Below are 16,009 nucleotides of genomic sequence, written 5' to 3' on the forward strand. Positions count from 1 at the left end.
TTTTAAACTCAAGGGAATTTTAATAGGTTACTTGCAAAATGTTATTGCAGGCAACAACTTGTACATGATTTTAGTTCCAAACCCACCAAAAAATTATACAAATCAGCATTGTAAAAGTGTCAGATTAATGCCTTACAGGCTTTGCTGGCAGAATTAATTTCTAAATTCTAGATGTGGGGAAACATTACTCTCATTTTTTTCCTTTTCCACTTTTTTTAGAAAAATTTACAAGTGAAATATTACTACAAAACTTTTTTTTTTTATAAGGAATTTTTGCAAAACATTTACATTTTTACCATCAACTATTTTTCTGTTTCAAAATCATTATGTAGATTTAATACCCTATGCTGCACATCAATTCTTGCGGGATGACAATTCAGTGACATGCATAAAAAAACACCACAAGGCATTAAAATGAAGACTTAAATACAAATATTGTTGCAATAAAACAGTTATAAAATTGAAAAATAGGACCTAAACATCATGCTTACTTAACTTTGACAAATTAACTTTTTCTCCTAGATTACACACTTTTATTACTGCTCTCGTGAAAGAATGTGATAAATAATGACTTAACACCAATTGCTAATGTAATCGGCAACACATACACAAACCTAACCAAATAAAGTATATTGTAAGAAAAAAACTATTCTAACACTGGAGTTCTACCATGGTAAATACACTTTGCACTGATAATTACAATAAAGCAAAATTTTTAATGGTGGCAAAGGGAATGAACAGTGAAATGCCATTAAACAAGATACTACTGCACATCTGTGCCCTATTACTTACAACAGCTATATCCCACTGAGTCAAATAAAGGACATTGAAATTTACGATCCTTTTAAGACAGAAAAGTGGATTCAGAATGGTATGCAGAACAGACTGGCAGAATGTTTCTAATTCCAGCGGTAAAATGTGCACCTGCTAACACAAGTTAATGTACTTGAGATGCTATGAAGCCAACCAGATTTAGATTTGGATACATCTATAATAGGGATTCATTGCAGATTAAAAATTACTTCAGTTTCCTATCTGCATACATAAGTATGCATGAAAAAATTACATATGAAATGGTTGTGCAGAATGCTTGTAACTTCAGTTTACAAAACTGTTAACTTTTAGGAAATATGATATCAACATTAGGAAAGTTCTTCKTTGCATAAAGTAATGTAGAGCACTGATTGTGAAGCATGATAAAATATATCTTTGACGTTTCATTTCCTATATAATAAAATTAACAGTTAATACTACCTAATGTTCATCTGTATTAAATGTAACACCTAATTGATTCTGATGTTTTAAATCCAGATACATCAGTTAAGAGTACTTTAAATAAAATATACAAAATAATGTACAAAACCCAACTAAAATTTAAAGACTCTGTTACAAGTCTAAAAAAGCTTTAAGAAACTTGAAATTTATAACCACAGTGTAAAATTGTTTTTCTTTAATCTCAAAGCTTTTTATGTAAACTGAAAGTATAAAATACCCTCAGCTTAGTATTTTGCTACAAAGGGCTGGCCAAAAGTGTACACAGTGTAAACAATGGTATTTCTTTTGCTTCAAAAATACAGAAAACACCACAAGATTGATAAATTATTCAGATGAGAAGTATATGCTCATTAGGGAATGCACAGGGTACCTGTTACGTCTTGCAAACCAACAGCTACCACACACATTCCTCCTTTCATGATTTGCAGGGGAACGAAAAACCTCTTATTCTTCTTGCACTGTACTTCCTTTAGTTACATTAAAAATATTTTGGTGTATAAATCTTCTTATAAACTGATCATGAGAATTTATTAACAAATGACTGTAGATGTAAAAGTTACATTTATGCCTATGGGATGGGAAGTAATTAAAAATCCTGAGTATGAAATATTTGGCCATCTTTCCTCCTTGTACCTACCGGAATTTTCACATAGAAAATGCAATTTTTGTTGTTTTCTTCTTTTACTTTTTTTTTTTTTTTAACATTTCCTCTAGATTCACTGTCACATCTGAAAATGTAACCAAACCTTTGAAACCAGAAGTCATGTCCCAAAAAGATAATATTTCTCTTTTCCCAGTTTGTTTTGTGGTWGGAGGCTCAATATATGACTTGGTGGGTAACAGATATTTATTACCAGCCTGCTTATTATCCTTGAAGAGAAAACAGAGACAGTAATATTTAGGGGAAAAGAGAAAATGTTTACTTCCTTCTTTTTTTATTAAAATGTGATAATTAATTTTTTTCTTTGGCTATTAAGTCAAAGCACAAAGAACTCAGCACATTAACCACAACATAATAAACTACTATTTACAGTTTAGGAGATACTGGAGAATGAGCTACAACACTCAATTTTCTGATTACTATCCATGAATTCTAACAAAATTAAAACATTCAAACACCTAAGGTTGAGTTTTTAAGATTCAAGTTACCTACGTGTTAGAAATGGGCCACAGATGTTGTTAAGTACAGAATCATAGAACCACAGAATAGTTTGGGTTGGAAGGAATCTTAAAGATCATCTAGTTCCAACCTCCTTGCCAYGGGCAGGGACATATATAATGAAATGAACTACAAAAAACTGACACAATTTTTTTTCATTCTACATAAAGATACCATTACTTTTGTAAATCTTATGTTAATATTCTTGTATGGTTTTATCTTTCCTACTGTTTACATTAATTCTACAAAACCCTAGCTCTCCACACACAGAGAGGAATTMGAACTCACTGATTGTCATTTATACACACTACTACAATGTAGTGGTCAAAACTAATCTGAGGCCCATCTCAGAGCCACTCTGCAGYGTGCATCACCCAGCTGCTATTTAAGTAATCGCAAAACTCGAGAAAAGATGGCCAAAACTAACTGATGTGTTGTATGGACTGAGAAAAAAACTAAAATATATCGACTGCTGTTCATCCTGTATTCTGTTTTGCTGTGCTATATGGGACAAGGAAGCTCTCGTGAAAATATTACAAATTTGTTAAAACCAAAGTACCTTCATCAAATGGTAGTAATCCTAGTCAAGGTCCACCCTGTTTTACATTGATACTATCTGATTTTATAAACACATTAACATACAGTGCTAAAATAGGGGGGGGGTAAAGTTCACTTAAAATCATTACAGAATATACAGGCATATAACTAAAAAAGTACTGTATGGAAATATTATTCCTCCATCTGTTATCCAGTCATCAATTTGCGCTGTTTGTATTTTTGAAATTTTTGTCYTGTTGCACCGGTGTACACTTCCCATGCTGACCCTCCAACCTGGAGCACTTACAGAAGTCATGACTGAAAAAACGATTTCCTGCTCTGTAATCCACTTTACCAGCCCACTTCCATATCCTGAAAGGTATGTAAACTTAAGTGCAGCACTAGGTGTCCATATAAATGGTCCTTTCAGAATTCTTCCATGTTTGTTGAGACGTTAGGGGTTGCTGGGTTTGAATCTTGAGAAATGGCAGCAACAGTGACAATTCTTGGAGAACCAAGAACCTCAGTAACTGAAGAGTCCAGTTCTCCTGAGGTAACAATAGCAAGGGCTGTTCCACCACCCTTCTTGTTCTGATGAGTTTTGACATGTTTTGAGAGATGGTCACTTCGCATAAACCTTTTAGAACATTCTGGGCACTCAAATCTCTTTTCACCTTTTTAAGAAGAAGAAAACCAAAATGTTACTAAAAGAGAGCATTGAACATTGCTTGATCATTTGATTCTTACCCTGTTCTATTCAACATTACAAGTGTCTTTAAAAGGACACAATATTTTCTTTTGTATCTGACTCWTTTCCAGGTGTGTTCTGCTCAGTCACAGGCTTTTCGCAATCTACTCTTCATTACTAAAATGTTCTCAACAAGTATTTGCTATACTGTGATTATTGGCTAAGAACTTTGAATTTCAGTTCACCAGAGAATTTTCACAAACTTCCATAAACCTATCAGAGTGAGGGAGGTACAAGCCCTCAAAGAAGAACTCGRTARRATTTTTTAAGAAYATTTTTGTTATTTAGATTAYAGTGATGGGAAGCAAATTCAAAAACATACATTCCAATGCTCCATGAGGATGTATRAGATCTACATCAAGAGAGACAAATTCAGTATACTAAAACGTCCTGTCAGTGCTCAAATGTAATTACTGCTTAGACATCAGGTGCTTTAAATTCGGGTAGGTGGGAAGGGAGGGAAGAAAATTCTCCTGGGGTTAAAAATATGAAGGTTAATAACATTCACAGCTTATAAAAGGTCGACTTCTCCAATCTGAACTKTTAAGAGAATTTGCTTTATCAGTTYGCATTTGAAACTTGAGGTAATTTCCCAAGAAGACAAAATCTAATGYATGGACTACGTTAACACATTTCTGAAGGACTGAGCTAATACAAATGAGGAAACAATGTGTGAGGCAAATCCTACATGCCTGACCTAAATTTGTTACATTTAGATCCAGTATTAGCTACAGTATATCATCTGTCTACCATAAAATGGTCATCTTTTTCTAGACTAGGTACAAAAGAACAGTTGGAACAGATTCCTTTTTATTTATTTGATTTCACAGCTTAAATTGATGAAAACTGAAATCTATCACTTCCTTGTTTTAAAGTTACTTTCTTTATATTTAAATGTAATTTTTAGGCAACTTAGTAAGTGAGAACTTTGATACCATTGCCTAACTAGGGTCACTACAATTCAGTTTTGCTGTACTATGGCTACAGGGRGGGATGACCAACCTGTGTGGGTTCTTCTATGCCTTTGTAACTCATCACTCCTTGTGAATCGTTTGCCACAAAAAATCCAGTTGCATACAAATGGTCTTTCACCGGTATGCCAGCGCAGATGTGCTCGAAGGTGAGATGTCTTGCCATAAACTTTTCCACATCCTTCAATATGGCAGATATGCTGTTTCTTTTTTCCTGGCTCATTGCTGCCTCTAAAAAGACCATATTTAAACAGCTAAGTACTTATATTCTAAAACATTACCAGCTATTAGGAAAAACATTTCATGCTAATAGAGACAATTTTAATCCCTGTCTAAAAAAGCCCACACAAATGTACTTTCTAATAGAAAGCATTAAAAATCCAGGCAATATAGGACAATCTCACTTCCAAATGAGGCAAGCTGATAAGATGCTTAAATATATACTGATAGAAGTTACATTTACCTTCCTTCTCCCTCTCTGCAATTAGGACATGAGCAGGCAACTCTCCTCAGTCTCTTTCCAGGCTGCACTTCCTGGTCAGAAGCTTGTTGAGCTTGTTGCAGCTGCACTTGCGTTATCTGATCAGGACTAACAGCACCAATTGCTGCATTAGCAATGCCACCTACTGCTACGGTTACAGGAGCTATTGTGGCTTGCTGTACTTTTACTCCATCCTGTCCTTGCTGTTGACCTGTAAAATAAAAATAGTTTGTACCTTTGGTAAGTCATTTCAATAAGTGGAATGCACAAATAAACTTTATACATTTTATAAGAAAATGATCCACCTAATGTCAAGGGAAGCCACAAACAACATATTAAACCCAGCCATTTTCCTGAAGCACTATGTACCTGCTAACCCTGTTTAAAATAATTTGTTATTAAAATAACACAAAATTGCAAATTACAGACTGGTACTAAGAAAAATTAACTAGTTTAACAAATATATCCCTTTTCTTAAAAGCTGAGATAGACAAAATCTTACACACAAATATTGTTCATTCAATTGCCAATTAATGTCTCTCTAATAACTTTTGAATTATATCTGCATTCAGAAAACTACAATTACCTAGTTAAAAAGTTGCTTTATGGCACGTAGAGAATTGTCACTTCTCTTACAACCTGTCTTGAATCAACATCAAGCCAGAAGGAAACTTTTGCAAAGAAAAAGAAATTCAGGACTAGACTTGAACAAGCTAAAATTCCAAAGTTTTCTTGGGATTGYTGTTTTGCAGATGCTCTACCCAGGATGGGGCAATCCTGGYTAGGTGTACAAACAGGGGGGACAARAAGCAAGAGCARCCTTGGGGAAAGAGATTTGGTGTTTGGGTTGATGGCGAGCTGTGTATGAGTCAATAGCGTGCCCTGGCAGCCAAAAGGGCCAGCTGGATCCTGGGGAGCATCCAGAGCGCAGTGAGCCAGGGGAGGACAGCGACTGTCCCACAGGACAGTGCCTGTCCTGCTCTGCTCTGCTGCAGCCCCACCTCGAGCACTCTGTGCTGGTTTGGGTGCCTTAATGTAAGAAGGACATCAGACTATTTCAGTGTGTYTGGAGGAGGGGACCAAGGTGGGGAAAGGTCTTGAGGGCAAGACTTACAAGGAGTGGCTGAGGTCACTTGGTTTGTTCAGCTGGGAGGAGGCTGAGGGGTGACCTCCTCAAGGGGGGCAGTGGATGAGAACATGCTTATGTCCTCCCTCCTCTCTCTGGAGACCAGTGACAGGACATGAGGGAATGGCAAGAATCTGCACCAGGGGAAGTTCAGGTTGGACATTAAGAAAAGGCTCTTCACTGAGAGGGTGGTCGATCACTGGAGCAGCCTCCCCAGGGAARGGATCAGATGAAATTCTAAGACTGAGTTGATGAATTAAGAATTCAGCTTCATTGCATAAGTCCATTGATCTCAATGGCTTTCTTGATCTAAGGAGATCTGGATTAGTGTCTTGATATTAAAGCAAAAGAAACTATTCCAATATAGGTAAGAAGTGTAGTTTCTTGAATAGCCTAGTAATATTATGTTTATTTTAAAAGTTAGTACTATGCAGTCTTAGAAAATACACATAATAAACTAAATCTGACATGGAGATATGACTTCCAGCCACAATRTGACAACAYTGAATGCCAGCCCTGCCAGTAACAGGAATGGGACAAAGTATAATTAGATGCTGCCATTTAAAAAAAAATTAATATAACTGTGAAATTAAAAGAAATACTATCTCCTTATTGAGAGARTATAACAGGCAACTAGAGTTCTTAGAGCAGAATACAATATTTTAAAACTTGAAAATCCTCAGTATTGAAGCATTCATTTAAAATGTAGAAATTCCTTGGGGATAACATGATTCAGAAAAATTTTAATGGGTTTTAATGATTTCTGCAGCATCTATAACGGACACCACCAATGGGGATTAGACTGGGAAGAACGCTTTCTCTGAAGCCTAAATTGCCCAGCTACTGAGTGAGTTGATACAACCAGCACGGGACAATGACTGCATGTCACATGATTGCTCAGGGGCAATAAATGCTTGGAYAGACTATCTCATGTAACACCATGCTACCAGCCAGAGAGGAAACCTAACACACACACCTAACACCAGCACATGYATGCAGACAGGTTAGGACTGAAGAACATGACATACAGAGAACTTCCCAAAGTGACTTGACTTGTCATCTAAAGGCCATTGCTGGCTACAARAAATAGAATAAATCTGTTTTCTGCCTAGGTCAGTACCAGGTTATTTTCACTTGAAGCACTGACCACATTTTCCSAGTTATCTCCCTTGGTTTACGTTTGGAAGTTGCATCTGATCTGCCTAGATATGAATAAACATGAAYTCCTCATCTTAAGAAGGTCACAAATACTGACAGATGATGAGTGTTTTCAGTTCTCTGAAAAGAACAAGGACAAACCCATAAGAGATAGTGTTTCAACCCCACTTGCTGTTGGATAGATAGTAAAGCAAACAAACAAAAAAATTCTAAAAGAAGTCTGCTATCTGCAGAAGAGGAAAAATAATTACAGGCTGAGCCTTGAGTGCAGAGTCTCCATACATTTAGGATAGAATCAAACCTTTCTTTTCAGAATAACAATGTACTGGAAATATACTTATTTCCCATACTTTAGAAAAGAAAGAAAWGCACTCATGATAATCCTTGAGGGAGAATATGATAGGATAAGAAAAACATGGTATAAGTGCAAATAGTAGTATCTAGTATTTTGGTCTATCAGTGGCTGAAGAGGATATTAGAGCTTTCAAAGAAAGTGCTAGTCCTGGGGCAACTCCTTGTTAGGCTGTTAAGCTGTTGAAACACTGAATGAGTGCTGTTAATAGCCAGATCAAAAAAGGCTAATTTTTTTTTTTTTTATTTTATCTAATGCTTATCCCAATATGTTAAAATTACTATGATAATGTGATTGCTTGTGCTGAAAACCAGTTGCACTTTCTGGTGAGCCAAAGGWAAATGCAAAGGAAGAACTTGCTCAACGTGCTTTTGCAGAGCACAATCCACTTTCTGTCTTAAACATATCCAAGATACACACTCCTTTAATTCCCAGAGCAGCACTACAAATGAAGAGTCTGTGAATGGTCACTACAGAAGTTAAAGACATAACAGACATTGCGGCCACACCTACTGCAATCTCTTATTCTGTTTCAATTATCCATCACATTTTTGAGTACATTATTAAGAATTATACTTTTTTTATTACAGTCTGTTAGAAGGAGGACTCACAAAGTCCTACTGGAGCAAAGAAATCCTGAGATTTAATCAGTCTTTGGTCAGAACTCAGTTAAAGAGGRTAATTATCTCTTTCTCTCTGATTTTCTTGAACTGATACCAAAGCTTCAATGCAGCCTTTCCCTGGGCTGCCAAACCAAGGCTTTTCAGGTAAGATGTCAGAATTGAAGCACTTGAACCTTGAGGAGGATGACTCCTTGTCTCACCCCATGACTACTGGTTAATATCCAGGATATAATTTTTGGATATGACCAATCCACATCTATAGARAAGCCTGTTCAGCATTTCTAAAAATTTTGCGGATTCAATATGAACAAACTTTCACTGTCCAAGTCATGAGATGGCCAACCACACAAGGATCTTCTGATATTTCTTGAGAATATCAAGTACCACAGCTGTGGTACATTTGAGTAGAAATGTGATACATTTAAGTAGAAATTCTTCACGATAATTGTAAAAATTACAATAAAAATACAAAGGGGACAATGCCAAGAAAGGCTGCTCAAGTAAGTGCATCCACCACATGTTTTCAGTTAAACAGTAATTAGATAACAGCTCTTTAGATAGCATTAACTAGTTATAATATTTTCTAATAAGAGTATTGATTTTTCTTCTTTAAATTAATCTCATGGAGTCGTTATTTTAAACTCCCTTCCCTTGAATTCCTATTCCTCCTCCCTTCCCTTGAATTACTAAATTCAGAACAGAAGGTTCTGAAGCTCTCAAAATATCATACAAATTGTCTTATTTAAAGAACCAAGCCACAATATTTAATAAGCAAATCTAATTTTTTGAGGTAGAAGAGTAACTGAAGAAAGCACACATACACAATAAATATTCTTTCTCAGAGATTTACATAGCTATTAGAAAACACTTCAAAATTCAATAATGTAATTACTGGACTTAAATTTTGTTTTGAACTTTTGAGAGAGCATCCCAACAAGCTAGCACACAAGTAGTACACAGGCTAGAAATGTATCTATTCTTATTTTAAAGCTGTTAAACACAAAATCTTTGTTCTTCAAGAATAACAGAATTGTATTTCAGATCAGTTGAAATATCTTTTCTTCTGAAGAAAAATCAGAAAATTTTCACAAAACAACTGACATAACATGCCCAAACCCTCAAAGTGAGTTTGTTATAGTCTTGAGATGTATGGCATTTTTTAAAACTATATATCAGAATTCCATGGATCCCTACAGGCTTTAACTTTTGCATCATTTATACCTATTAAAGAGAAAGGAAAATAAAGGGGAAATAAGAGAATTTAAATATTTCTTAAATCACATCTACCAAAGAAGAGATACTGAGAAAACTTAAATGTTGATACAAGTTTGTCAGCAGCCAACTACATTAAATGATGGAAACTTCTAAAAGTTTAAACAAATGAGGATTTTTCAGTTGAGAGGATCTAGATCTAAAATGGCTTCTTATTTGAAAAAAAAGCCCCAAACCCAGCAAATAAACCTGCTTACTCTAAAAACAGGTGGCTGAAATCATGTTATCCATACATGAACATAATGATCTCTTGATACTTTCTAGATGGAGAAAAAAAGGCTTATTAAAATATGCCGTTCTATGTCTTATTAGAGGCATTAAAATATGACTTCTAGAGGCATTAAAATATGATTTAAAGCTTTCCACAAATGCTGCTACAATCACGAGATCACTTGACACTGCTTCTTCCTCACATAGTCCAAACCACAGGACATAATATCCCTACACCTCATCATTCATAATCAAATCTTTCAGTAACGAGCTCTCATGTTTCAGCACAAGTTTCAGAAAGAGGTCTAAACAAATCACTRCTTGAGGGAACAGAGACACACTTCAATTCATCTATGTTACTCTGTATGACTTGTGAATGCAGTCACTGCACACTGACACCTGATTTTGGAAGAGTTTTTCATGTTYCCATGATTTCTTTAATAATGATTCCTGAAATTGTGAAACATCCTGGTTAACAAAATCATCTCTGAACTTGTATACGACTGAACTTTATTGTACATACTGTCAGGATATAAAGTTACAACCAAATGTTACAAATTAACATTGATACAAAATAACATTGATAYTCAATTGCATTTCATTTCCTCTCAGGCCTAAGTTCTCTCTTGCTTTTGCATAGTGACCATTTATTAGACTGCAGGACAAAATGCAAACAGCAAGGAAATCTGATGTAGTATTTACTTTACAAATCAAGTGCAATAGGAGTCCCACTTATTGTAATATTACAAACACGATYATGACTGAATAGAAATTTAAGCTTCTCAAATAGAAGAACCTGCATGCTCTTAGTAACAATATTTCCCTTTTAAGCCATTAAGTAAATGCATTACTTATTAACACAAGATACAGGATTATCAAGATAAATGATTTCACATCCTTTACTCTTCAGCACAACTTGCTCAGCTTTCCARTTCTGCAGTAAAATTGCATCTTAGCAGTTAAAACTCACATACACTTTCCCATACATGAGTCTGTAACACATTCATGCAAAGAAATTCAACAACTTTAAGTAATTACTACAAAGCCAAATAATATATACATACACACACACACACAACCAAAATCACATTTTTTGTTAAAAATTAATTTGCAGTTAATTTAAGTTGAAAGATTAAGAAAGTTAATGCATAGTACCTACAAAATACTTTTCYAGAGTGATTGATCACTGGTTTTTAGGTTTGGCCATCCATTGTAAGTCAAACCAAGTTTTGTTTTACCACACATTACACCTGCTTTCCTATTCTTGYTCTTGCTACTTGAAGTAGCAATCATGAAAGACTACTCTCTGAGGCAAATAGGGCAGAAGGGAGTGCAAAGGACTTTAATGATCTAGAGAAATCATGAGAGTAAAGCATTAGAAGATTGGATCTTGAGAAGAAGAGAAATTTAAGATTAAGGAAAGGACACTTCTAAGTTCTGGTACATAGTTCCTCAGGGAAAAAAAATTAAAATCTATCTCCTGTTGCTGTTGTGCAACCAACGTTTAGCAGTCCAAAAGATGACAGCATCAATGACAGAGTTATCTCAGTAGGGTGCACCTTACTGCAAAATCTGAGAAACAAATTGCAGATGTACCCAGAGCCACAGTAGCTATTATCAGAAAAAGGAAATTTGTTCAACTGTGTATCTAAGAAGAAAAGTGAAGGTTATAGTCAACATCCATAATTCAATGCATATTACTGTAAGACAGCCTGCAGAGTTCCAAAGCTCTACAGGCATCAGAGCCGATGCCGCAACTGACCCATTAACAACTCACTGATGCAAAGCAATAGGGAAAAGTAAGTTTTTCATTTTCCCTTGTCCTGCATACACCAAGTACTACAAACTCAAAAACAACYTTTAATATTCTTTTCCCACAAAGACATACAGATAATTTACAATAATATCTATATACTTTATATATTTAAAATAAAATATATTTATTTATATTTATAGTAACATATCTACATAAYAAAATACAATGCTTTAAGATATAGCCAAGGTTCAAACTTTTTTTTTTAAGTCTGTGTCAATATAGTTAGAGATCAATTTAAAGAAAAATCTACCATGAAGGAGTTCTCATGCTGAAGAAAGAAGCACAAATCATATTTTAAAATTATATATATGAGAAGACAACACTGAATTTCACAAAAGATGATGTAGTATGCTGACAATTCTGCTCTCTCTTCTAAGCAGCGGTGAATAAAGATATATGAAGAAATGATATGTGACAAAAGAAGAATTCCCCAGAACAGAAACTGMAGATTGATGCAAGGGACCCAAACATGCTTTAGAGAATATCAGTTTGGAGTAAGAARAGGAATTGGATTCACTCAACTACTACAAGAAATTTGGGTCATCACAAATCACAGTATAGTGTCCAGATGCTACTACAAGCAGAAAGTGTCCAGTGTAAACTGCAGAATCAAACAGACCATCTGTCTTTTCTATGTCCTACAGGGGCACTGCAGCAAATTTCTRTCTTTTGGCCATGGATAGCTTTCTCAAGATTTGTAAGAACTTGTTATACTCTTCTTCAAAAGCTCCCTAAGTCTCAATGTGTTAAAAAATTACTGAACAGCATCATAACTAAGCTTAACTTCTGTTGAAAGTACCATTAAAAAAAAAAAAAAAAAAAAAAAGTAATTCAAGGCAATAAAGTTTGAAGGGTTTAAGCATCTTAAAAGAAACTAAGTGCAAGAATCATATTGGTAACACAAAACCAAACCAAAGCCCCAGAAGTTTCACCAAGTTACTTTAATRATTTTTCAAAAATGTAAGGCTTTACCCAAGTGTTTTAGGACAACCTGAGGGCACTTCAGTACTTTGAGCCAGAAAATAAGTTTTCCCAGCTGGTCGTACCTTTTATTAAACTGAAAGCAAGTTTACTTTTTATTACTTTATTAAATATAAGAAAGAGCTACCACAAATACAACACAGAAAGACCCGTACAAAACCAACATAAAAATCAAACACAGAGCTACAGTTTCACAAAAATTAATCTTGRATAACCAAGTGGTGGTTTCAGTTAAAGGAAGGCAAGGTCTGTGGTTGTTTTAGATACTGTGACTCACTTCAAAATAAAAGAAAATTTGGTCAATTTATTAGGGATTCTAAACGAGATGGAATCAGAAATATAACTTGTTATACTGAAGACAAGACACCCTTCCAAAAAGCCTTGATTTTCATCATCATTGAATAAATAGTCAAAAGAAAAAGTAAATTTAGGGTGGGTGTCCAAGAATACGTCTCTGCAGATGATTGCAAGTAGGTTCCTGCATACCAAATCTTAGAGCAACAACTGAAAACYCAAGCACCAACTGTGCTGCAAAGTATCCAACACATTGCATGGAAACTAGTAGCAGATACGAGAAATGGAGGTTCTTAGATTTATTTTTATGGAACATCTCCCCCTCCCCTATCCCCTCCTCCCAACCTTCAGATTATTCTACGGCTTATAGCCACAACAGAATGTGGGCCTGTTTTCCTTCAACTGTTCCCCCTAACTCTTAAACAGTTATATGACTAGAAAGAGACATGTGGACTGTCTGACTAGAGGAGCTCAATACCTGACAAACTGAAACAAAACAAAAGCACTTCTGCCATATGGAAACAGAAACCTACACCCAGAAAGAGTAGATTTTTACATCTCCATTCAATTTCTGAATATTGCCRTGAACTAGTAGTAACTGAACCTTGAAAGGTCAGAAGGAGGCTAACATGAAAAAATATAAGCTAACGTTCCAGCACACTATTTGGATTTTGGGAGGTAGGGCTGGGAGCTTTTTTTGTTGGTTGTTGTGGGATTTTGACTGTGCTTTAGCTGGCTTACATGTTTTACACTTGACTAGAAGGTTCCTGAATAACACTGAAYTAAATATTTTGGCTATATGAAATGTTATGTTGATCAAGATAAAAGCAAATATGTGAAAAAAAAAGGAAGGTGATTAAAAGGAATTTAAAGGATATTATCAGAAAAAAAACAAGATTCATAAAACATTTTTAAAGATCTTACACAGTAAGACTAAACATAAGCCACAAGCTTCAGTTTTATTAACAACCTAAGGGTTGTTAACATGACCAATATTAAGTGTAATTATTTTATTAAAGATGCAACTGAATCTTTGTTATAGCCTTCATCATGAAAGGCCCGACAAAACTACATATTATAGAATCACAAAACAAGGGAAACATAAATCTGTAAGACTCAAACCCATGAAAGTTCTGACATCTTCTGTACACTGTTAACCCTATAAAACTGTTTATCTAGTCCTGTGTTTTGGAGCACAACGAACTGAGAAATTTCGTGCTTTTGTCAGTTACTTCCTGATGACCAAAGAAACAAGAAAATTGAGGCCCATATTTCTTAAACTTCAGTATTTTTCTCAAGGGAAAASTGGTCACATCATCACTTGAAACTGTAATTAAGGAAACTCAGGTTTGTACTTATCACGTATCCCAAGGGGTTTTCTGCTAGGAAGATATTAACAGATAGTTCTCTCCTTACAACAAAATTATACTAGTCTGCCAATATATGAAAATTAAATATGCATGTTGGGGTGACATAGTTTTCTCAATAACCAACTGATCAAGGTGTATGACTGTTCTCAATTCTCAGCAGTATTAAACATCAGTGGAAACTCCATTGTTAGGAATGGAGGCACACAGGAATCAACACAACTGTATAACCATACTCCAAACTACCCTAAGGATGTGCTCAGATGCTACATTTCTCAAGAGACTACATATGACCAGAGCTATCATTTTGGTGGAAGTGTCACGGTCAGAGCAAAATATAGATTATAAAAATTGTATTTCATTATGGAGCAATGAAGGAGTAACTTCCAAAGTTACTAGGCTATAGCACATAAATCAAGGAACTTTTATTAACTAAATTATCCATTAAAAATCATTGACCTCTGGAAAACAGAGTTGTTTTTCAATAATAATACAACATTGTGAGTTGGAAGGGACCCACAAGCATCATCGAGTCCAACTCCTTGCGCTCCACAGCATGACCCCCAGTAACACTGTTTCACTTGAAATTAACATTCCTCTTAAAACACAACACCCCATTCCATATATAGTTAGCTTTTTCAATAATCACCACTGCTATTGAAAGGTTTTCAATATATTAAAACACTAAGAATTGATTTATTTCATCTACCAGCTCCAAAATCATATGTAGCTTAGTACACCTAAATTCAATTTACAGTGAGGAAGTTGTTGAAATGAGATTTTGAATATGCTTCTTGTCTTTCCCTYGCACCAGGTGATAATGGAACAACAAGAAGGTCGGCTTAGTGCAGATCTAAGCACGCTTTAAAATAGAAAAAAAATATGAACAAGCTGTTAAAGATGTGCCATATCACTCAATTCACTTGCTTGGCATTTTTTGATCAAGACAGCTCAGTCAATTCATTTCCTGTCCTATATGCTCCAATTTCTAACAATAGGGAGTGGGAGAGGGGGCGGCAAAACCCAATATTCTCAGAGAGTGTATCTGTATTGATAACACACATAATCTGATACGGAAATACAGCTTTAGCAAGATTCTTCTTTGAAGACTTTAAAGCTTATATTTTCTTCTTGAAGTTTATAGCACAAAAATAGCTCATTATAAACCTATTTTACCTGGCAATTATGAGCAAAGTTGRTACTTGAAATGCTTCCCCTTACCACTTTATTTTAGAAGTAATGATGAAGTCATGCCTTGCTACTCACAGGTCAGGCAGAAAAGACTTGTTTACTGAGGCATTTACCAGGTTATTCTTCATTGGCAATTGATCTGAACAGGTAGATTGCACATTCCTTAGGCATCAAGTTCATGAACAGTATATTGACACTTTTATTGTTATGTTACCATCACTATGGCAAATGTTTGTTTTCACCAGCAGTTTGCTGCTAAACTGTTTCTGCCACTGTATTGAATTTCAGTTTAAGAAGATCCCATAACCAAAGCAATTTTGTCATTAGAAGACTAAATGCTTCTCCTGTAATTCCTATGAAACATTTGAAAAGGATGCCAAGTACTATAATATTTAGAATACCGTGGTTCAACTCAAGGCAACCTGAGAACAGTTGCGAGTTTTCATGA

At 35.2% G+C, this 16,009-nt stretch overlaps 1 protein-coding gene across 1 annotated transcript in view; it reads right to left on the minus strand.

Annotated features, from left to right (window-relative positions):
- SP4 (Sp4 transcription factor) overlaps positions 1–16,009 on the minus strand; it is a 27,077-nt gene continuing 11,068 nt past the window's right edge. The window contains exons 4-6 of the mRNA XM_057363635.1: positions 5,154–5,382; positions 4,722–4,921; positions 1–3,645 (exon numbers count right to left, since the gene is read on the minus strand). Coding sequence (XP_057219618.1) covers positions 3,398–3,645; positions 4,722–4,921; positions 5,154–5,382 — 677 coding nt within the window. The 3' untranslated portion in view covers positions 1–3,397. The remainder of the gene's footprint in view (positions 3,646–4,721; positions 4,922–5,153; positions 5,383–16,009) is intronic.

The sequence above is a fragment of the Malurus melanocephalus genome, unplaced genomic scaffold, assembly GCF_030028575.1.
Source record: "Malurus melanocephalus ecotype Western Australia unplaced genomic scaffold, MMel_1.1 scaffold_29, whole genome shotgun sequence".
Lineage (NCBI taxonomy): Eukaryota > Metazoa > Chordata > Aves > Passeriformes > Maluridae > Malurus > Malurus melanocephalus.